The following is a 24,524-nucleotide window of genomic DNA, read 5'->3' on the forward strand; positions in this document are numbered from 1 at the left end:
TTAGTGTGGTTGAGGCTTTTAAGTATGAGTTTTCTCACAGCTCTCTTTTTCAAATGACTTTATTGATCATTTAACCAAATGTACCATCAGATATACTACACAGGCCGAAGCGTGACAGACAGAACCACAGCAGACGGTCCCCAGACCGTCCGCTGATACACAGAAACCAAGTCAGTTTTTTTCTTAAAAGTAAGAAAATTAGTAAGGCCTCCACAATGTCACCTAATTAAATATTTTTTAACATGTTATGAACACACTGATCCTTTTTTTTTCATATATTTTTATTGCCAGTGGTTTGATAATTTAGCCATAGCTTTTGAAATAAAAAGAAAACAAAACCTCAACACAGACTACTACTTGGCAACGTGTCCTCAGGTCAACGGATGAAGATGACAACCACTGTCAGTACAAACAGAATGAAGCCTATAGTTGAAGGCCATACCACAAACGAACAAAAGAAACGTATTACAAGTGCTTGGATCAGTACTTTTTTAGACACCCAACATTTACAGTAAAGAAATGTGAGTCCAACTTAACGCATACCCTAATATATAACTACTGGAATTGGCAACGTGTTGTGTCTCCTCTCGATCCACCCACCCCGTTCACTGGGTGCTGTGCCGGAGAATGACCATGTCCTCTAAACCGATGAAGCCCACCATTCTAGTTAGAAGTGGCTCAGTCCTGCGTCCTCCCAGTTCAGCATTCTTAGAGGGGCAAGTCAACCCTCTGGTAACAATCCAGTCTCATGTTTGTCCTTCTCCAAACTCCTGGCAAAGTCTCAGCTGTCCATCAGAAGTGAGATATCCATAACAGCTACAGCACTATACTAAGCTTCTCCCACACAGCAAGCTTAGGGTGGTCAGCCAGTCTAAAGCTCTGCCTTCCACATTCCTTGGTCAGTGCCGCTGAAGCATCGCTGGATGGCTTGGAGCACTGCTACAGCAGGCTGCCCGGCCAGGAGACGATGGTCAGGGTGATTCTGCCTCGGAGCTCCTTCAGAAGGCGCACCAAGGCTGTGTGGGTCATCCCCCATGTGCTCTTCCCGTTCACCTCGAGCAAGATGTCCCCACACCTGCACAGAACGAGAAGGCAATCAAAAAAACGTTCGATCGATATAAATAAAACATTTTGTTCACGGGCAGTATTAAGTGATGTGCTGAATACCTTATCCTGCCATCGTTGTAGGCCGGCGTCCCCTCCACGATGGAGCGGATAAAAAAGGATTGATTGCAGTTGACCTCCTCCTGACCTCCCACGATACTGAAGCCCAAGCTGCCCGAAGTGCTCCGCCGCAGGACAATGTCTTTGCAGCAGTAGAGATGCCTGCATGAGCCAAGAGAGAGATTAAAAACACTAATCTCTCAACTGCATCTTTTAATTATATATACTGTATATCCATTCTTAGCTGGATTGTTGAAACCAGCCACGTGCTGAAGACAAAGGCTCTTTGAAAGAAGGTGTGATTTATTTCTCCCAGGAGATGTGAAAGAATAAAAATAGTTGGACCTTTATATCAGTCTCATAAAGATAGCCCAGGGCTGAATGGAAATGATATTAAAATCTTTTTGGATGCACCACTGGTGTAGACATTTCCATGGTGACTCAGAACTGCTTTCTGACTCCCAATCAATTCACTGTTTGTGGAGAAACACATTTTTATTTCACTTTTAAGTAGCAGCGGCAGCAGTTGTTTATTGCTGTCAGCGCACCGTTGTCTCCCTGACAGTGCATTGTAGTAAGATAAATTCACATGTTACGCTCTGAGGAAAAGTTTTCCATTCTCACAAGTTCAGCTGATATAATAGCGGTGAATATTAAAGCTGAAAAGTTAGTTTGAAAGTATAATGAGCTCTTTCTCTCCAGCTGGCTCCGTCAAAATTGCAGTTGGCACCAGCTGGCAGAGGTCACAAGGCCCAGTGTGGTGGGGGATGTGAATTATACTGGAGGGGAGAAAGTATAAAAATGTATATATAGTGAAAACAGAGACATCAATGGGTGCTCACCTGGGTAGCTGCAGCCATGACACCCACAGTGGGGAGTAGTCGTCATTGGGCAGTGGGCTCTTGGTGCTGTCTGTGGGTGAGGGTGTGAGACAGGGCGGCAACGCGCACTCCTGCATGCTTTCCTCCGGGGGACGCATCTCCAAGACCTTTAGCACGACGGGAGAGGAGGTGTTCTTCAAGTTGGCAACAGCTTCGCCTCGTGTCACCCCCGTCAAGTCCACCCCGTTCACGTTTAGCAAGATGTCGCCTGCAGGGAAGGAAGTGGACAGCACAGCTCATCCTCTGCCCACGGTTGTTGCCCTGTTGAACGCTTTTCAAAAGACCTCGCAGAACAGGGACTTATCATCTGCCTGTTTAATATTCAGTAACCTTCCCGCTACAACACAAAGGCAGGAAACCAAGTGCCACCTGTGCTCTAAAAGGCTTCCCAGTGATGAAAGTGGTGCAAAGAAAAACAGACGGCACGGTCTAGCTTGCTAGTAAGCTCTGCGTGGATATGCAAATGCACAAGAATAGTCTATTCCAATACACAAACATGTCTCATAACTGCACAGACATAGACAGCTGCTGCTGCTATGTCCCCTATGAGTACAGTAATGTGCATCTTGAGCCATGCACAGGACAAACACACTCAATTTACTTGGGTTTTTATTAACTTTATATGCTCCATCGCAGCATTTCTCCAATTCCTCTCACAGACAGATCCTCAGGCAGGAAGGAATGAACATAATGACAGACTTAATATGTTCATGTTGTAAGATACTGGAATCAGCACTTGCAAAAAACTCTCCCTCCCCTGACTTCAGCTGCATTTTAGGCTACAACCTGCTGCTGTTACATCCAGTTATTTGTGTGCAGCTCCATGTTTTGCTCTATTTCAGAGCTGACTGACTTCATATAACGAAATAATTACGTACTCCACAAATTCTTCTCTGGAACACAAAAAGTCCTTAGTGCTGCTGTGCTAATGTTTGTTTGTGTTTTTGTCTAAGTGTGTCAAAGCCAATTTGCGGAGCGCTGAACCACAGCAGAGTTTTTCTGCTGGATGAATGAACTTCATAATGAAACATGAGTCTTAAGTGTTCATCAATCACTCAGTCTGTTATATACAAAGTATTCATCATCAAAGCCAAATCCATGACAGTCTACGTGACACAATGTGAGCTCCAGCAGGCGACAACCTCGCCAAACAAACACTCCATCCACTAAATGAAAAATTATTTGCACAGAAGCACTGAACGTGACATTCCTTGTAATAAAACTTGGGAGTAATAGTCTGATAATTAAAAGATTGAGCATGCAGGTGTGTAATGAAATGAGACATCAAAGAGTTCATTAGTATTTCATTATTACCTTTGCGAATGGAGCCCTCCTGTCCCACCACTCCGTCACAGTCCACGTTCGTGACATAAATGGGGAGGTCCCACCCTCGGCTGGACATGCCGCCCGCCACCGTCATACCCAGGGAGTCGTATGGCTCCTTCGTCAGAGTGACTGTCTTCTCGTAGCATGCAGGCTTCTGACAAGAGTCCTTCACAGGCGATAAAAGACGGGGAGAAAGAAGTTTCAGTGGAGTGTAGATTAATAATGGAGATCCAAAAGCAACAGGGCTGTTTTTAGCCCCAACACCATGTTCTAATTTATGTTTATGGGAAAAACATGCAGGATATTCATAATTGAAGTTGTCAACGGGTGTCTTTCTTTGTGTATCCACATTCTTATAAACACAATAACCCAAAAAACAAACATGATATGAACTTAATTGTTGCACCAAGGGCACCTTCTATAGACTACATAATCTAATTGGGTTTTGGAGCTGCACATTTGCATATTAATAAGGACTGTTGTCTCTGGGAGCAGCGATAGACTCTTAATGATGGGAGAGTTCATATGAATACCATCCATGTTGTGCTATGGGAACAAGAGTCCAGTGACATAGACATAGTTGCTAATTAATGAATGACCTCATTAGCATAACTGGTCATGTATAATATATGGCGGTTATTAATATAGGACATCAAGCAGCTCGAACGCCTCTTCGTTTCGCGTGCACGCTGGACACAGAGAGACTGATTTATTCATAGACGTCGTGATGCACAATTTGGTTTCGGTGAGCTGTGAGGCTGTGTGTGGGATGAATTGCGTGAGGTTTTATTTATGGCGAGTGTGTCTGTGTGTCAGATGAGGGAGAGCGAGGGAGAGTGGAGTAGTAATGAATAACACATGGACACATTGAGGTTGATGGGATGGAGCCTGTGCTGCTTCACTAATGTGCTGCATTCACACATTTCTGCTGCGCTCACAGGAGGAGATCACTCGCGGTCACATGTCTGACCCCGGGGCACGGCACTGACTATGGCTGTGTGAACACACTCACTGCCTACATACACAACACACTGTAGGTTGAGTAAATTGTTTACTGTACACGGCTGTGTGATGTACTGCGTTTGTAAACATACATGCATAATGCACCTTCATGAAGAGGAATGAGTGTATAGGGAAGACAGCTTGTCCCTGAGCTCCCAGTCAGAACCGCTAGCTGCCCAGCTAACTGAGCTAACTAGCTATGGTCAGCTGCAGCTAGCAGCAGTCCCCACCATTTGTTTTGAGTGTAAATTTGAAAGGTGTTGTTACATATTGCACCTTTAACACATTATATGTTTCTAGTGCATGCTGTATAAAACTAGTGTAACTAGTGTAAAGGACAAGTTGTGTTTTTTTCTGGGCTTATTTGTTGCCTGTGCACAGTGACTTTAGTTATTTAGTCAGATTTAGAGGTGCTGGTAGGATTTCTTGCCTTCAGACAGAGCCAAGGACACAGTTTTCCCTGGTCCCTAGCCTCTATGCTGAGCTAAACTAATTGGCTGCTGCCTGTACCGTCGATATTTACTTTACAGTATCAATCTACTAATCTAACTTTCTGCAAGAAAGTGAATAATTAACTTTCCCAAAGTGTCGACCTACTTCTTTTACAGGATATTTAGCCCAAATCGTGTGTGGTTTAAAAGGTGGTACGATGCATTTTTTAAGGAAAGTAATCTACAGAGGCCTGCTTCGCTGACTGCTTTCAAACCCAATTTGAAATCGTACATTTTCCGCTTCAAACAGTGACACTAAAAAAAATTTACTCTGTTAATCAAAAAATAAGTACAAACTGTCAAATGGATCATTGTTGGAATAATAGATATCACAAGGTTCATTAGGGATCTGGGAGAACTCTTTTAGGGAAGGATGGGGGAAGATATCCTGAGGGGTGAGCTGCTGTTTTTTGTAAAGTGGAAAAAAAAAAAAGGCTGATGTGGATGCAGCAGCACTTCTCTGAGTGGTGAAGAGAGCCTGATGTACTTCTGAAATGACATGCTCAGCTTTGATGGGAGAATAATACCTCCACGGATCATTTGCACCTGAAAGGGAATATTTATCATGGGAAGGGGAGACGGAGGAACAAAGATCCTCTCCGTGTATTGGTACTGTTCTTGTCTCGTGTACGTGTGTATGTGTGTGTGTGTGTGTGTGCTGCTCACCAGGAGTGTTTGTTCTATATCCACAGGGGAATATGGTGGGGGCCCGTCCATGCCCCACGGGGCTTCTTGTAAGATGTCTGGGGTCGGTAGGCAGATCTGACGGGACACTATGAAGTGGACACCCTCCTCGCTTGCCTGGAGAACATTCAGAGTAAACACGTAGTTCAGACACGAGTTGCAAATGATACTAAGGCAGCAGACATTTGTAACGAGAGATTGACTTGACTGATATTACTTTCATGCTGGTTAGATTTAAGCAATAGCCAACAGCAAGCTACCTTAGCTTAGCGGGAGAACAGCAAGCCTGGATTCATTATACGGTGTCAAAATATGCACACCAGCATGTCTAATTATCATTTTATATCTTGTTTGTTTAATTCCTGCAAAATGTGTGGAAAAACAATAATAAGATATCAGCCAGCGAAGACTCCATAAGTCGGTAGAAATAGTTGGGCACATAATCACCTGCAAAAAGGTGAATTGTTTGTACGCTGTGGGTTTTGTGCAGATTAAAAACACAAGATTTAACATGGTAATTAGCTTTAGATGAGCTGGTATGTAGATTTTGTTACCTTACCCTCAGATAGAGCCTGGCTAGCTGTTTCCAGTCTTTAGGCTAAAGTAAGCTAACCTGCTGCTGGCCGGAGCCCTATTTTCAGTTGATAGATAGCACCCTTTAAGAAGAAAGTAGTAGGAAAACCAGTTAGTCATCGTTTAAAATTCACTGCCACCCGGTAATAATCCATTTAAGTCTCCTCTCTGTGACTCAAACTTCTACTGCTGAATGCCAGTCCAGCTACACTCATTCACACATTTACATGTAAGTGGGTCCAGGGGACACGCAGACTGTCTGGCTGCTTCCCTCTCCCTCCACTCTGTCATTCCTCTGAGAGTTCAAGTGGTCTCTGCAGCACAGAGCTGACTCCTGAATTACCCAGTCCAGCCCATTATTGCCTTAATTGGACTAATTTAATTTCTTCCCTGCCAGTTCTTGATCTCTGACAGAAAGTGCCTGCTCTGAGAGAGCATGTTGTGCTCCACAGAGACCCAGAAGAGCCAGTCAGACTGTGCAGACAGGAACTCCGGGCCCGGAGACCCCGCAGAGGCAGCCGCAAACACACTGCAATTAACCACGATTAACCACAAACACACCACCATTGACTGGCATCAACCAGGAACCAGAGACAGCCGCATGGCTCGGTCCATCGGGGACTAACCACAATTAAATACTATTAACTGCAGTGAGTGCAGACACAACAGCACAGCACAACACAATTAGACTGAATCACCACAATTATCTTTAATACCTCAGGGACCTGGAGTCAGAACAAAACACTGTTGTTTATGGTGTGTAACAACATGTGGACTCATTTTACCGTCACAACTATGCTAAACCCGCTGTCTTAGTTAAATAAATACTTTAATAGAAAGACCTGCCGACTGACCTGGATAAGCAGAGCTGCGTGTTCCGGCGCTCCATAACGTAGATCGTGCCCGTTGATGGCCAGCACGCGGTCACCAACACACAGCTGTCCATCGCGTGCCGCCAGGCCGCCCTCCAGCAGGTGAAAGATGAAGACTCCATGCTCCTCTGGCCGCCTCACTAGCTTAATGCCCAGCTGTTCCTCTGGAGTGGTTTTATTCAGGACCACGTGGATGCTGTCATCCCTCAGGGGATGGTGGGGTAGGCCGTGAGACGGGTGGCCCCCTGCGATGTCGTGGCCGTGCCCATGGCCGTGTGGGTGGCTGTGCGAATGTGAGCGGTAGCGATGGCGCTGTTCTCTGAGCACGGTTAGCCGGAGGAGTTGGCAGGGCTGTTTCAGGGTCGTCACGGCGTAGCAGTGGGGTACGTTGCTGATGTCAATGCCGTTTACCTGAAGGGGCAACAAAGATGCAGTTTAAAGGTAGGACTTAGAGATAGAGATGGACTCTGTCATGGTTTAATCTAAGTGCTATACGAAGGAAACTCAAGCAAGAAGTCAAGAAACTCAAGTCCAGTCTCCTCTGTATAGCACTTAGATATACAGCTTTGTTTGCTTTTAACTGATTTGTGAAATAATTTCGACTGTGATACCTTCAGGATCATGTCCCCAGGCAGCAAGCGTCCATCCCGAGCAATGACGCCCTCTCTGTAGATATCCTGGATGAGGATGCGAACGAGGGGAGTCTCATTGCCGCCGACAATGCTGATGGCCAGCGGTTCTGAGGGATCCGCCCGTGTGATCTTAATACTGGTAAGTTCACCATCAGGGATCAGGTGATGCAGCTGAGGAAGAGCCAGCACTAAGGGAGAAGGTACAGAAGAGAAAAGGGCTGAGCTTAGCTCTGAATTTTACTGTACAACAAGAAAAATTTGACAAATAGCCAAAAAAAACAGGATAGGAAGTGGGAGGAAGAGAGACGCATGGAGGGAGAAAGAGTGGAGGACCGTGGTGGAGAGGTTCAGCAGTGGAACCAGCTGTCTCTACTCCCTCAGGTTACTAAAACAAACTTGTACAAGCCAAGAGGGAAAATTGACTTGGCTGATCATCCTGCTCGATGTTTGTATCATTAGTCACTTACATCTGTAGAAAGTATGCTTGGGAAAACCCTCGATTTCTAATTTCCACAAGGTTATTACATGGGCGAGGATGCGAGTACAGTTATACTTGCACGTTGATGTTAACTCAAAAGGGCACATATCTTATTCATTTTTCTTTAAAGAAGTGAACGAAATCTGCCCAAGCTTTGCACAAGACATTTTTAATGTGCATTTGTAGCACATTCTCGACCTGTTTTTACCTCTGACTCAACCAGTATACAGGATTCTGCCATAGAAATATGTTCTTCTCAATAGTAATGCATTCATCCTCATTCAACATTTATGAAAGATGTGTACTTGCTAGCTTTATTTCATTCACTCCCCCTCATGCCCAGTCGTGAACTACACTCCACAGCAGAATGACACATCCTGAGCCGGACCTTGTGGAGGTGGGTGTGGATCTTCTGTGACTATTTTGGCCAACAGCCCTCGGCCAATAAATGACAGGGAAGATGTACTCCTCGCCGTATTTCTTTTTCTTGCTTTATGAGAAATGTCTCTCTCTCTTATCCCTCAATGGGCCGTCTCCCTCTGTGTCTCTGGCTCCGTGGCCTCAGTCGTTCGTTCTACTCACGCTGCACTTTCTCCGTTCCAAAGTCAATATTTTGTCGTTATCGCAGCAGATTGCTTCCAGGGTGGAGACCACATTAACACAGGGACCTGCGGCTATTATGTAACCCTTCCTCCTCTCCATCACACTCTTTCAGCCTCTGTCTTTGTTCATCTCGTCATTTCTCTCTTTTTGTCATCCATCCATGTGGACATTCCTCTGCCTTTATTTATTAACTCTGTTGTATTTTCTGCATCCTCTCCTCCCTCCATTTGTTCTGTATGGATCTATCTCTACTTCAGGCTTCCATCCTCTCCTTCTATCTTTGTCTCTCCAGCGGCAGGCAATGAATATTTAATCTATTCTCTCAGCCTCCTTGGTGATGGCCTCAGAGAATAATCTAGTCCCTGATCATTCGTCATCCTTCTTTCTTACGCAATACCACATCCATTCTCCTCTTCCCATCACGCCACGCTTCTACTTCAACATAACGCTCTCTTATGGTTAACTGTATTTCCTCCACTTAAATAGCACAAATGTTGGGCAGTGGATTTTACATTAAATACCTCTGGGGCGCATTTTCTTTATGACATAACGTGCTGTGTCACTGCCATGTCAAGAACACTGCTCTCTCTGGAGACTACTCCATCAAGTTGGTGCAAACCTGTTGACCCTGGCTGTATTGGGAGGGAGAAGGAGAGGAGGAGGGGGATGCACGAGGAGATGAAGAGGGAGAGGAGGTGGAGAAGGGAGGGAGGACGTCTCCCCTGACCTCCCCTATTCCACCCCTGTCCAAAGTGCCTCAGGCTACCGCTCTTCCCTCCTGATCCGTCTCTAGTGATGCACCGGCGGACTTATGCAATCTGCAGCTGAATTATTAAAGAAACATATGCTACTGTTACACTGTGGGCTCCCAGCCGTGTCACCCTCCTCGTACAGCTGAGGGAACAACGCAGATACACACATTTGGAAGCACGCCCTCTCTCTGGAACCCTCTTCAGGGAATCACAAAGTGCAAATGCAGCAGTGACATAATACAATCAAGACACAACACAGAAAGCACAAAACAAGCACAAAAATATCCACGTCACAGGAGCCAAGCCAAGACACGCAAGCCCTGATCCATACCTTCCTGCGGCACGTTGGAATTCCTGGCGTTGTCTCTCTCCTCGGACGTCTCATTGCTCACCGCGTTGCCACTCTTGGTCCTCCTAAGGACACTGAACGCCCGGTTCAACCTCCTGAAGGAGCGGCTCCTCACTGAAGAACGGTCAAAGTTTCTGACTGCAGAGGAGACAGGGGGAGAAAGAGAGGCACTTTATAGATTAGCTCACCCTCAACATGCCCGGACATGTCTGAATCTGCCTCCTCACAGCCAATCAAATGCCTTCTCCTGCCTTGTAGTGAATGTTTGAGATCTGTGTTGGTGTGTTGCCATAGGTAATAGTGAGAAGACAAAATACCTGTGATCCAGCAGGTCCAGTTTGAACAATAAACTATAATATTCAAGGATTACCAGATGCCAAAACAGTGAACAGTGATTTATGATAGTCAACTACAACTGTGGTAAGTGTGGTATCGTGCACACAAACAAGGATGTGCATGTGCGATGGGTTTCCAGATGTGACTCCAATATTTAAATTCAGGGTATCATGTCAATAACGAGCACCAATACGGTACCTCAACGTTTGGATCTCATTCTATGAAAGTTACATGAGTCAGCAACTTAATACATTTTGCTGTAAATGCTGAAAACACTGAATTTCATAATGACAAAGAAACTGCATCTAATGCGGATCGGTCATGTCAGCGTCTCACGTAGCGAGACCTCCACAGTGCCGTGTAAGTGCTGGCGGAAAGTTATGTCACGGCCGATACCTGATGTGCCTTATAAGGCCAGTATCTGCAATACCGTTGCAGTGTACTGGAGACATTGGATGTAAACATAACTCTGTTTAGGAGAAAACACAGTGCACCATCAAGGCAAAACTTGAGCCAGGCAGCCTTTTTTGAGCCCTGTGTACTGGGACACCTGCTGTGCTGCTGCAGTGGTCTCACTGAGAGGAACAGAGAGACTGTGTTTTTGCCTCTAGTCCTTTTTCTTCTGAGGTGTATTTGTTGAAGCTACTTCCAACACGCTCAGATATCGTGTCTTTTATTTGCGGATGGATGAAAGCTTTCAACTTGCGACTCTTTAATTAATAAACTCAATCTGTGCTGAGTATAGTAACAGGGTTGCATAACTGCAGCAGTGATGTAACACACCCTGGACTTGACAACATCCAAAACGGACCCTCCCCGAGAGACCGTTGTCTAGTACTTTGCTTTTCTTGGAACGTAGAAGAAGACAGACACGTTGGAGGAGGCTGCGGTGGAGAGGCAGCAGCCCCAGCCTGGCTGCACAGAGCACGGGGCAGCAAGCCTCTGCAGCGCCCCTCCCTCACTCCCTCCCTCCCTCTGCGGGCTCGGGGAGATGCGAGGGCTCCTGACAGCCACATTATTCTTTAAAAGCACCAGCCGCTTCTGGAGCTGACAGCTTGTTCAGCAGTAGCGGCGCTCGTGGTGGTGGTGGGCGCTCAGCCGGCCAGGCTGAAAGTGCTGGTGCAGCGTCATTTGGTGTCCCCACTGCATGTGTGGGGGTGGGGGGTGGGGGGCAGAGAGGAACACTCGTGACTGCTTCCTGGTTTCACAGGTGGGAGACATGGAGTGAGAGGGGCGTTCACATCACTGGGCATTAACACACACCTTCATCAGCTATATTTAACCCAGCTCTCCTTCTGTTTCTCCTTGACTGCATAATGTAACTGCCCTCTCACTCTCAAAGAGAGATTTTATGGATTGCTGAAAAAAAACAAGCCAGTGGTGCTAATTGGCTAATAGGATTTCTATCAGAGACCGTTAGGGAGAACAAAGACTGTATTCGAGGTTGAACGAGCGCCCCGGTTATAAGTCCGCAGGTGTAAATGTATGTTTGAACATAGGTCGCTGGCATCTGGTTTTGACTGGGAGACTATGTAACTGTGGAACTGGAAGGCTCTCTGCTCTGTATTGATTTTCAATCTGTCATTCTGGCAAACGCTCCCTCCAGCTCCCCGTCCCCGGTCGGGTAACATCAGGGTAACGTCATGCAGGACTGAACATGACCACACACGAACACAAACATCCGTTCGCCCACTCACACTCACTCTTCTTGGAGCTGCTGCGGGCGGCCAGGCTGGTTGTGCTGCCTGACTGACTGTTGGGGTCCTCCATGCTGGGGTCGAAGGCGGGGTTGACCAGACCGGGCTCGTCCGACAGAAGGGCCACGGCGGCTGAGGTGGGGCCGTCATTGGGCAGCGTGGCGATGGTGAGTTCTGACGTGCTGTCGGTGCATTCTCCCTCCTGTGAGCGCCGCTTCCTGTCCGCTGAGAGCCCATAGTGAGAGGCTCCTTTACACCTGCACACAGGGGTTTAAAGGTCAATCTCAAACTCACATTACACAGTCAGCATGGTGCGATTAATGCTGGACATGTTGATGAAATGATGACTGATGATTTCACAAAGGTTGTTCAGATTCTGTTATTCTCTCTTATTATCACAGTAAAGTGAAAGTCAACAAATTCATGTTAACGTCTAACGGAAAGGTCACATTCTCAAGACTAATGCGAGCAGATTTCAGCATCTCCGCCAGCCGGAGGCTTTCTGCACACTGACCTCTATGGGACTGCCTCACACAAAGACTTCTTATCTGACCTCGGCACTCAAACAGCACTTCTGTGAGATACCACACAGCCTGTGCAATAAGCCACAACAACGTGAATATATTTCCTGGCGCTCTCACTTAAAATTATGCGGCACCTCTCGGAGAATGTACCAGAAATGTCATATTTACTCTCACAATGAAGAAAAAAATCCTGTTGCCTGCACACCGTCAGTGACGGTATCTGTAATCACATGTGGGATGGGTTTTCTCTGTGGGTGTGAGTGTTGGCATCCCTGACAGATGATTGAATACAAATGTAAGAAGACACCCGTTAGAGAGCAGAGAGGGCGGGTAACTGACACAACATTTGAATATAAAACAGAGATCGTCTCCATGTTGTTTTTGTAAAAAACAAAGCAAATTCTCAAGTTCCAGATGTCTCTTCCCTGTCAACAACCACGACACATTCACAGTCTCTCTCTCTCTCACACACACACAGAGATACACACATGTACACACTTCTGCACTTATTATGCTGCACGCCATAAAAGGCTTTTCACACTGACATTATTAAATTGGGAATGTTTGTGTGTGTGAATTAAAGATATCCCTACAGAGTTGGGTGTTGTATTGTTGGAGAATTTTCCTCCATCTGTAAGCCATAAAGGCTCTAAGCTGACGCTTCATCAGAGGCAGGAATAACACTGGCTTGTCTCTCCGGCTGTCTCTGCGGAGCCATCAGCACAAACATTAACTGGGTTTTAATGAGCTGGATCAAACCCAGGCTCCACTTCAACAGTAGCTCAGAAAACGAGGAGCGGCATCGCTCTCCTGTGCGGGTACCGCTGGATCTAACATGCGGGATGTTAAGCCATGAATGAAAGGTTATGGAAAAGCAAATGGTGGCCATGATTGCAGAGACACAGAAGAAACAAGATTACATGCTGGTGAGCCATTTGAGCCCAGAGAGGCCACTGCCCCCCTCGGGGCACCACATCAGTAGAAGCAGCATTTTGTCTCAATAACACAGCTGTCAGAGTGGGTCGTGCACTCTGTCCATATTTCACAGGGAAAATCATTTCAACCTGAAGTGGGTTCTATATCTCACTTGTATCCATGGGACTCACTGTTAGATACAGCATTACACAGAGCTGAAGTACCTATTGATCTCACTCTGAGCTCTGACATAACACTACAGTACAGCGCATGTGTCTCTGCATGTGTGCATATCGATATACCTGTGTGTGGGAAGTGCCACTGGCAGTTATTCCTGTTCATTCAGTTAGTAAATTGAATGCTATCAAGCATGTCTGCACAGCAACATAGCACTTAACTGAGTGAAGTGGTTGAAAAGAGCAATATTTCAATCAGCCGCAGAGGAGAGGGCCGTGCTGCACTCTTGAGGGGGCAGAAGCTTTCCTCGTGTCGCTCACGATCAATTAGAAGAATTAAAGTTGTACGCAGCTCGAAACACCACTGGTACTCGCACAACTGTCTTCAGGACAGGAAAGGTAGCTCCTCAAACAAATACCTTTGTGCCTGAGTACAGAAAGGCAAATGTGTGCATGTAGCGCTCAGCTATTTGACGAATTGCCAAGAAATTTGCTACAGATATTAGAGTTCCCTGTTGGCTACATTTTAACCTTGCTGTTCCTTTGCCGCTTCATTTAACACCATCTAAATTTTCATTTGTTTACTTCTTTGGTTTGTGACCAAATACCCACTACTTTGTGTTTAGTTAATTATAAACGCTAGCATGCTAATGTGCTAAACAAAAGTGGTGAACGTCATTAGCATTGTTAACATGTTGACGTTAGCACTGAGCTCAAACCACCATTGTGCCGAGGTGCAGCCTCACAAACTCGCTAGCCTGGCTGCAGACTCTGTCCTGTGGAAATTTCACCCCACTCCGACTTACACATAAACAAACTAAGTGAAAAACATTACAGATTCCAGCTTTAATTGTCCTTACTGTTACACAAATTAGAGCTGCTGTGACCATTCCTGTGCAACATTGTCCTCATTAAGTTTAATTCCTCCCAGCTGCTGTTAATATCTTCATCTATATATAGATTCACTGCCTTCCAAAGTCTTGTGTAGCAGCACCGACTTCAGACGCTTGGCTGAACAATTGCTTCCTTTTGATTTACACACATGCACACACACAAACACACACATACTTTTGATAGGCTCTTATAGGACGTCTGGTCCAAGCTGACTGTATGGAATTGAAGTCGTAGACAACATTCCCCTTTTTCAGCGCGGCTAGTGGAAAATGGGAAACCACAGTCAGTCAGTGGAGAATACCTTTGAATACAGGTTCATTCAGTTACATAAATCTTGCAGACCACCCAAATCTTTGCAAAATGTCTGTCCAAGTAGTAATGAATGCACGCTACACATAAACTTTGAGAACGGGAGATCTTAAGGGGTTCATTTCTAGTGCATGCATATATAGTCTGTGATTCTCAGACACAGAGGATACAAACCAAAGAAAAATATATTTAGAGCTGTCACCAGGAACAACAGATACAAGTTGTAGTGTCTGATGAGTCCCAGAAACATAGAGGCCATTATTACAGAGAGTCTGAGACAGCAGCCTTTGTTTAGAGTGCTATTGGTTTATTACAGGCTTTGTCTCCCGTTAATTAAAATCTCCTTCCTCCAGGGCACAAGTTGCCTTAAAAGCGTAGCCATATCTCAGCTGCCTAGACTTTGAATGTCTGACTTTTAATGTTAAGGCCGCCGTCTGTGCTGTCTGAGGTTAAAGGCAGGGACGCATGACAGAAACCCCTTGTAACTCTCACCGGGGTGGTCCCGGAGTTTCAGAGCCCAGCTAAGCGGGCCAATTAAGCGTGAGGTGCTGTGCATCGAGGGAGGTATGCCTGCAAAGATCTCTTCACTTTTCATCTTTATTTTTCGCTCTTCTTTTCTTCCTCATGTAAACAAACATCCTTTATGTATGAAAATGATGAGTGCTCACGCAGAGCTACCCTTTTTCTCATCATTTTTCAGGGGGATGATCACTGAGCTTAGAGGATGCTCATTAGCGCTGCAGTATCCGTGTCTCGGTCAGCACAGCCTCAGTTATCACATCATCTCTCTAAACCCCGGGATCTCTGGTGAGATAAGGAGCGAAGACACCAAAACATCCTCAGCACTCCCGTCCTCCCTTATCCTCCTCCACCTCCTACTCCCTTTTTTCTCTCCTTCCGCCCTCTCCGTTATCAATTACCCATGATGCTTTCGGTGGCACTGTGGTCGTGCTGAAGCGCCCTGGCTGTGACACAAACAGCCCCGTTCTTGTGATGTGAAATAAACACCAGCTCACAACTCATCAAAGCCTGTGAGATTCTCCAATCCTCTTTAGGGGTGAGTGGATTATCCTTCCTAACCCAAATACTCTCTCCGCTCCCTGACTGCCACGGACAATCGTGTTGGGCCACACGGCGCATGCAGCGCAAATTACCTCCACTGAGGTGACAATTCCAGGTCAGACAGTCAGATACACAAACTGAGATGTGTCTCAGTGCATATGTAGACATGCTGCCGACACCTAATCATGCAGCTGACTTATTAGTTTATTCATAAACTCGTCCTGCGTCTGTTGTGCTGCCCTGCGTTTGACCCACAAGTTTACAAACTTTGCTAAGTTGAGCTCTATCTCTTCTTCTTGCCTCCATATTAGTCTGAAAACAGCAACAGGCAGCTGTTCCTGACGACTTCTGACTCTGACGCTGCACCCAACTTTGTGACGCGCTTGAAAATACACCTGACATGTAAGAACCCAAGAGAAAAGGAAGGAATCTCCAGTCGCTCTGTGAGCCCGGAGGCAGCCCGCGGGTTTTTCTCGCCGAGGAATGTGAGGAATACAGTAAATGTGAAATATACGGGGGAATGTGAGAGAAGCTTAAGAGTGACAGCATGTGTGTGTTGGGTTTATTTTTGGAGCGCTAATGAATGCGGGAATGCACATAAGCTGTTTGCACAATATTTAGCGACTGCTTAGTCCTACTGATTAGTTTAGAGCACAAAACATCACTGAGCTGCACCGCTAACTGAGCTAACAAGCTAACAGTAGCTACAGTCATGGATGTATAACAGAATACAGTTAGCAGTAGTTAGCAGTTACTCAAGGTGACTAATTCTTACGTAGGCACCTTTAATAAAGGCAAACATTGCTTAGAAATCATCTTTAAAATCCAGAAATGTTTCATGGATTTTTATGTAATAAGGATTTCTGCTTTGCTCAACATCTATTGCAGCTGATTCAGGGATGAGCCTCTTGAGAGCAAACTCTGTCCAAAACAGCTGCTGGCTAAGACTCATCAAGGAGTACCTCGCCTCAGACCAGACCGAGCAGGAAAAACATGCAAAGCTCTGGGAAGCACCTGTAACACACACACACACATGCACAAAGTAGCCAAACAAGAATGTGAAGGGGTGCTGGTCATTAATCGAATTTATGTTGCTAAAGGCTTGACTTGAACATTTTTACTTGATTAAGATTAGTATATCAATTACTTGTTTCTCAAACATCAGGCCAGGCGCCAAACACATAAAGTAAAGTTTGATTGGGGGGTGGATGGACAGAATGATAGATAGATACATAGAGGGATGGAGAGAGGAGAGAGAGACGTAAAGACAGACAGAGTAATCCAGTTAATGATGAACTAGAGGAGTGTTAATCAGAGGCTGCGCTGGTGTGTTGATTGGATCCGCCTGTTGTGAGGGGTAATCCCATCTGCTGCGCGAGGAGGGGGTGAGATCGCAGCTAGAGGGGACGGACGCCACTGTGGGAGGAAATTTTCAGCTAAGCTCGTGCCCAAAGACGGATCTGCTAAATCGAAGTGGGAGGCGAGGTTTTAGCTGGGTGCGACTTCTTGCACCCTTTGAAGACGACTGCAGACAAAAACCAAGAGTGAATGTGTACAGCGGCCCACACAGCACATAAATCCCGTCTTTGTGTTTCAACTTTCCTTTGTGCGTCTTCCTGCGCGCCAGGGGTGGCTCAGCAGGTTTGGCATGCTGGATTCATCCGTTGTGCAGAGCCCTGCCCGAGTCAGCCTGTTAGAAATGGCCCAAACTCTTTAGTCATGCCTTTTCAGCCGATCAATAGGCGCGATCATCAGTCGAGCCCTGACCTCATGATCGGGCTGGGAGGACGTTTATGCAGCATTCATTGTGTCAGTATCTGGTTTCAACCAAGAGGTCGATCTCACTCTTTGTCAGCAGAGCAGAAGAAGAGGAGCACAGTAAGGACTGCCACCGATTTATCCTCCGCGCTCTGGCTGAGCTGGATAATTCACCTCACGTATGTCCACCTCAACAGTGACTGACATATTGTATACATTTCTGTGCACACAACCCTTACTGTATCTCCCTCCACACTACAGTACAGTACATGATCATAGAGAATCCCCACCATGCTGTTGTCCCACATTGCTCTTGGTACCTTTTGGCCTATATTTCTCAGTCTGTGCCACAACAGCTTTTGGCAGTGCCCTGTTTTCTCTACCTCCACGTGCCATGGTACAACTGGCTGAAACAGGGCCAGCAGCGATCAGCCCGACCCGGAGCCCTGGCACTCAGTGGGGCACCGTTCACGTGAGAGATTAACTCTCCGCTGCTCTCGTCTCTGACAGTCACACTCTGCCGGCTCAGGTCGCTCATATGGAACCCCTCCTACAGATTAGCCGGCCGCAGACAAGAGACCAGAGCAAATAATGCATGTTTAACACGTCAAGCCTCGAAGACCCTGAACACCCATCAGACTGTGAGGCAGAGGTTAACTGACATCTTCAGTGACATGGCTAGGAAAGTAGGGCGCTCGTTGTAAATGATTCAGCACAGATTTGAAAGTGCACTGCACTGCGGAAACCAAAATAGTGTACATTTAGGTTTAGTAAACTTAATCCCAAGCTTTAAAGGAGCAGTATGTAGTTTTGGGAAAGACATTTTAATCAGAAGAGAAAGATCTTCATTGACTGATTTTTATTTTTATTTTTTATGCCTAAACAAACTTAATAAACAAACTCTTGGTTTCCATGACGAAGGACAACACACTTTCATTCTGTTTTACTTTGTTTATATGTGGCGGACCCTGCCACCTTTCTAGCTTCATACAGTGTGCTGGAGACCTTATTTTCCTCTGAGAACAGCTTGTTTATTCAGTTACGGAAAAATAAATATTTCTGAGTTGTATTATTACCTCATTGATATTGTAACTATAACAATTTTGCATTTGAATTTTGTCTCCAAAACTACACAGTGCGGCTTTAAACCCTCTCTGACACTAATACCTGTTCACCTTGGTGCTGCTGTGCTGTATGTTTTGCATGAGCAGAGGCACATCTGACAGGAAGGCCTCTGTTAGAATAAACAAGTTGACCTGCTACTCACTTTGTCCATGAATAAATGAATACATACATAATTCATCTCTTCTTTTGTGACTGTGCATGCACACATGAAGCGTGCGCAGTTCAATTATATATGGTCAAATATGTGTTTCGGTGTGCAGATTTTCACGCATATTTGTTTTGTGTAATATGAGATTTATCCGTTTGTTTGTTTTTACAATTTTGGCATATCCTCTACATGTGTCCTCTCCTCTCATGTTTTTTTTGTGTATGCAGCGCACACGGCTCAACACTGTTGTAGCTTGTAGACTTTGTCCACCCATGCATATAAATGCTCTCGTGGTGGATTCACTGAATGTGCTTCATGTTGTAAACCTCACGCAGAGAAATAATTACGATGACTTAATGTTATCTCCTTTTAGAGAGCCGTGCAAGTTCGTATGATTTCTATCTCTCAGCCGCTCTCCCCCTGGCCTTCTTTGTATTTTTGGCCTGCTAGATACACTAAGACAGGGAGAGCGTTCTCACTACAGATCAGGGATTAATATTTAATCCAAACAAACGTCTAATTAGCAGAGCCTGACGCACACTCCGAGGCGAAGAGGGCATGGCGTGGTGCGCTTCCCTTCGACTCGAGATGGACCCGGCATAAACAAAAACCACTCGCATTGCTCAGAACCAGTGAGTGTGTGGCGGCCGGGCAGCTAATCCTGTTAGAAAGCGTCCATGCCGAAGATGTCCGGAACACTGGGAAGTGCGCGCGGCTCCTGGTGATCAAACACCTCCGAGATGAGGGCTGAAAGGACGGAAGCTAAGCTAATCACAGTGTTTAAGACATCTCAGCACAGGCCCAGAAATGAACATAGATTAATCATTAATGCTCTACAGCACTGCACTGTGATTATCAGGGGAGGCCATGTGGGCTGGGGGAGGGAACAGGCAAGGTCTGATGTGTGTGTGTGTGTGTGTGTGTGTGTGCGTTTGTGTATGTGCGTGTGTGTGTGAGAGAGAGAGGAAGAAAAGAATCACATCTAGGCGCTCCCCTGTGTGTGTCAGTGCTGCTTTTTTATTGGCTGCTGCTGACAGAGTCAAACGGCAGTAACCACATTAAGCATTTCATCACAGAGAAACATTTACTCTCCGCCTGCATTGTTTGCCTCATCCACGGCCCCAATATAACCCGTATACGAGCCCGTGCACGCACGTTTATGCGTGAGTAAGACTGACAGCCACTCTCATTTTTCCCACGCGATGCAAAGTCGCCGTGGTAATCAGGTAAATTGAAAGAAATCGGAGAAGAAAGAGAGGTGGCGAGAGGGAGCGAGGCAGAGACGGTGGTCACACAGGAGGCGCTGGAGGCTGCTCCTGTCAACGGCGTGGATAAAGACAAATGGTGTGCCACTGCTCTCCAGCCAGGCAGAAAAACACCACGTCCGCGTTTGTCTGCTCCTGCTTTCTCTCTCTTGTCATGTCATAATCAGCAAAAAAGCTGTCACAGGCACAGCAACAGATTCAGACACTCACTGTCAATATGTCTCACTTGGCTGTGCGAGGGAAATCTGATTATTGTTTTTAGAAATGACCCACATACCATCGCCATGGCAGCCGTATGTATGGCCAGATGGAAGGCAGGCACAGGAAGTGACCTTATACCCTCCTGTCTTCTCTCATCTCCCCTCTCCTCTCTGTTCCCTGAACTGCTCATCCACTTCATTTCCATCCTCCTCCTCCTCCCATTCTTTCCTGTATATAGTCACATGTAAGGATTTCGTCTCTTCCTCCAACTCTTCTGCTCACATCTCCCTTCTCCTCTCCTCTTTGGCATCCATCGCCGGCCAACATGGGCTCGTGGTGTCTGCAGGAGCTAAAGCCCCACTCAGTGGAGAGAGCATACAATGAAATGAGGGGATTTGCGAGGCGCTCCATTGTTCCATGTATTCATGCAGCATAATGGGACATTTCCGTCAGGCTGGAGAGAGGAGCGGTAGCCCAGCTCTGGGATCAGAGAGCCCTGGCTTCACACGGTGCTGCTCAACATTAACTCCCACACAAAGAGAGTCTGAGGGCCAATACGGAGCAGAGAACACGTTCAGCGAGAGAGGAGCCAAGAAGAGGAGAGTGTGACGTTTCTGCTCAGTCAGACAACAAATGTGAGAATCAGTTGTTCATTCAAGTCCAAAAATGCCAAACATTCGCTGGTTCAAGCTTTAAAAAATGTCTGTCTCTGTTTCGTCTCAGTGTGAACTGAATCTGTCTGGGTTTTGGACTGTTGGTCAAAACAAAACAAGCAATATAAAGGACCTCTGTGACATCTTTTAAATAAAACAATTAAAATGAATTGCCAAAAACTGCTAATAGATCAGTCGATAAGGAGAATAAGCCTGCTGATGTTGACACACCTGATGAGACGTTTTCTTTCCATTGTGTCAAAATTCAACAACAACAGCCAACGTGCTGCCCACCTGTGTTTACGATGATATAACTACTGATTAAATATTAATTTAAACAGGTGTGCTTTACATTAGGTCTTATTTTATGTTCTCGTTAAATAGATTAAAGATAATGTGTACCTACAGTAGATGTAAACTAACTGTATATTGAACAGATGTGATGCGAGAGTAGCCAGCTATGAATTTTTAATGCTGAGGTGAGAGTCTGCTCCACAAACAAACACACCATAACAACAGCGATCCATATGGTCAGCAGGAAGTCGCGCACACACGGCACACACAGCTTACAACTGTAAGCAAACACGCGGCTGACATTTTTCTCCGATCAATACAGCGTTCACAGACACACTAACACATGCCACTGATGTGTGTGTGTGTGTGTGAGAGAGAGAGAGCATGCTGCAGTGCTGTAGCATCCACACTGTCCTGGACAGCACACAGCCCTACCTGCTGGCTCTACTGCATCCCAGTGCAACAGCAACCAGTGACCAAGGCATAAGAAATCAATTCTACGATCATAAAGGCACACTTGAACTCTTGGAGTGATGATAAAAAAAAATGTAAACATCAGAAGTTACACACACACACACATGCATGTACGCAAAACACAAATGGCTGGTAAAAGTGACAATAACACACGAGCAGCTGCATGGACTGTTGATGGAGAGGAGCGATGGGGGTGATGTTGATGAAAAGGATGCAGGAGGAGGCTGAGTGTTGTACTCACAGCTCAGAATAGAGGATGTGCAGGTTGCCCAAATTGTCTGTGTAGTTGGCCGGGCTGAGCCAGGGCAGGACCAGGAGCAACAGAGCCTTCATGGTCAACGCTCGGCTCTTTCTCCTCTCTTTTCCCCCCTCTTCCTCTCCCCTCTCTGCGCTGAAGCTCTCTCCTCTTCTTCTATTCCTCCCTCCTCCCCCTCCTCCTCCTCCACCTCCAATCCTCCGAACCTGGCCGTGCTGACCCCCCACCCACCCCGTCGCCTGCCTTCCTTTTCCAGAGGCGCTTTCGGTATCAGAATTAATCCTCCACTTCCTACCTTTTTCAGCCTCTTTTCTCTCTTCCCCCCTCAGCTTCTCTACCTCTGTGTTTGTCTGTGTGAGCCGGGGCAGTTTCTTCCTGTGCCTCAGGCTGGCTGCCTGGTCATCTCAGCTGCAGAGGCAAGCGGGCCAGTTGCCAGAGGTTGAAGACGGAGCGGAGGAGGAGGAAGAAGCAGCAGCAGCAGCAGCAGGAGCAGGTGCAGAGGAGAAGTCCCGTTGTGGCACAGGAGGAAGAGGAGAAAGTGCAAGAAGAAGAGGAAGGAGACCCATGCAAAGGTGGCACATTTGGAATACAATTTGAGATGTGCAGCCCCTTAATCTGCTCTGGGCACTGGTGAGTTGTAAGAGGATTTGCGCTCGTATGCGTGTGTGTGCATGTCTGCCTGTGTCCCTCGGTGTGTGTGCGTGCGTGCGCGTGTGTATGTCAGAGAGAACGGCGCAGGCTGTGACTTATACTGCAGCAGAAACCACTGAGGGGGGGAGATGGAGCAGACCAAACAAAGACAGGAGGAGGGGGGGAAGGTACCTGGTGCTGCTCTGATTGGCTCTGCCCTCCTCACACGCGTACACACACACACACACACACACACACACACACGTACAACCTCTGCATTCACCTCCCCCCACCCTCCCCCCCCAGCCTGCACATATGTTGGTCTGTGAAGGGGAGGATGGAGAGGAGAGGAAGGGATTGTGTCGCCTCCAAACCCTCACCCCTCCTCTCCAACGATGGACCGCTCCCTGTGCAGCAGATTGGTCTGATCGCTCAAAAGAATCTGCCTACATGTGTGGAAAAAAAAAAAAAAAGACAGAGCGTGACCAAAACACACCGGCCAATCAATATTCTCAGCGGTGATGGGAGCTTGTTATTGTGAGTGACATGAAAGAGAAAAAATAAGAAGATCTGGAATAGATCCATCCAGAGTGCACGTTTCATTCATTCACTCATCCATTCATACAATCGTTCCATTTCTGAATATACAAAAAAAAGGGAAAGATAAAGCAGGAAGTACACAATAACAAAGGTTAAGCCTGTCTGTCATCACCACCTGTTCTGATAGGCCGTGCAGGGACCTTGGGAGGCACTTACAGCCTGGAAGTGACTGGGGGGGGGGGGGGGTGTTTGTTGATGGACTGTGCTGCTGGTTTTGAGATCCATTTAAAGGTTATTGGAGGTGTGTTTTTCTCTCCCCTAGCATCCCTTTCTTATTTCTTTCATCCAGCCTCTGCTCTCACTCTGTCTCCTTCTGTAGTAAACACACAGCGAGAGGGAGAGAAGCTACTTTGAATGTGAAATACGGCAGCGTTTATAATCTATTTTCATCCCAACCTGTCAAATCTCACCCTCAATCCCTTCCCAGTGTTATTTATTCAGCTCTTTTATTCTAGGCGGAGTCGAGTTTATTTATAAAGCTCACATTTTACGTGACCTTTCCTGTCATCTTTTCCTTTACCTTTCCTGTATCCTTTTGCTTGTTTTCCCTCTCTTTACCTTTTTTTCCCGCTCTTATCCGATTTTCATAGCGCTGAGCTGTCTGCTACCCTCTAGGAAGACACTTAACTGGTGTAAATACCCTGTCTGAATGAATATTTCATGGATGGAGGTATAATGTGGTTACAGGCTGAATTTGTGTGCGTGCGCGCATCTGTTTGTGTGTGTGTGTGCGCGTGTTAATGCATGCATGCGTGCATACGGAGTATAAGTTTTCCTGTGGTATTTGAACAGTGCGCACGGCAACAAGACCACAGGGCACGCAGGAAATGGAAATGTAATTGGATTGTGACAGGATGCAGTTTGTGAACAGAAACCAGTCTGCCCCACAGGAGTCGTTTCATACACTCGCACATTAACTCACACCACACAACAACACCATCATAACATGCACATATACACATACTCTCCCCCCATTATTCCTTTTCATTGGCAAGCAGACAATTTTTCATACTGATGTCAAGATAAAGTGGGTGTGTTCAAAGACACAGTATATTTTGGGTTTGGAATCAGAATAATAAACCAAATAACCTCTCTATATGTACATGTTATATTGAGGATTGCCTATCGATGCTTCGGAAATCACCAGATGGCACGAGAAACAATAAATATAGTGGCTATCCAGCGTCCGTGAGAGTTGACAGTATGCTACAGCTGTCTGTTCTCTTTTCTTGGAGCTTGTAGGGAATAAATGATGCGAGAACACAACCTGTCACACCTTAAACGGGCGGTCTCACTACTGAGGAATGTATGTTAGCTGAAAACCTTACGAAGTTGAGGGATAAGTTGTGTTGTTATTTGCTACTTTATCAATTCCGTTGCTACAGACAATTAAAGGTGGA

General features: G+C 46.2%; 1 protein-coding gene across 2 annotated transcripts; it reads right to left on the reverse strand.

Annotated features, from left to right (window-relative positions):
- Window positions 1–43: 43 nt before the first annotated feature.
- lnx1 (ligand of numb-protein X 1) lies at window positions 44–22,665 on the reverse strand. Of its 2 annotated transcripts, none has more exons than XM_084356047.1 (10): window positions 21,880–22,665; window positions 11,841–12,097; window positions 9,790–9,945; window positions 7,605–7,813; window positions 6,976–7,404; window positions 5,531–5,665; window positions 3,360–3,537; window positions 2,007–2,253; window positions 1,168–1,326; window positions 44–1,075 (listed from the first exon to the last, which is right to left on the reverse strand). In XM_084356047.1, the coding sequence occupies exons 1-10, from the start codon at window positions 21,969–21,971 to the stop codon at window positions 940–942; spliced, it is 1,998 nt and encodes a 665-aa protein (XP_084212173.1). In that variant the 5' UTR covers window positions 21,972–22,665; the 3' UTR covers window positions 44–939. The 2 variants fall into 2 exon arrangements, with proteins under 2 accessions (XP_084212173.1, XP_084212174.1); XM_084356048.1 differs by having other exon boundaries at window positions 11,847–12,097; window positions 21,880–22,663.
- Between the last annotated feature and the right edge of the window lie 1,859 nt (window positions 22,666–24,524).

Source organism: Pagrus pagrus (genome assembly GCF_965226575.1).
Source record: "Pagrus pagrus genome assembly, chromosome: 6".
Classification (NCBI taxonomy): Eukaryota; Metazoa; Chordata; class Actinopteri; order Spariformes; family Sparidae; genus Pagrus; species Pagrus pagrus.

Excerpts from the sequence above, each read along its gene's own strand:
- lnx1 (XM_084356047.1), bottom strand. The coding sequence starts at position 21,971 with ATGAAGGCTCTGTTGCTCCTGGTCCTGCCCTGGCTCAGCCCGGCCAAC. Across the intron at positions 1,327-2,006 it reads TCATGGCTGCAGCTACCCAG|GCATCTCTACTGCTGCAAAG; the intron begins GTGAGCACCCAT and ends TGGCTCATGCAG. Across the intron at positions 1,076-1,167 it reads TACAACGATGGCAGGATAAG|GTGTGGGGACATCTTGCTCG; the intron begins GTATTCAGCACA and ends CGTTCTGTGCAG.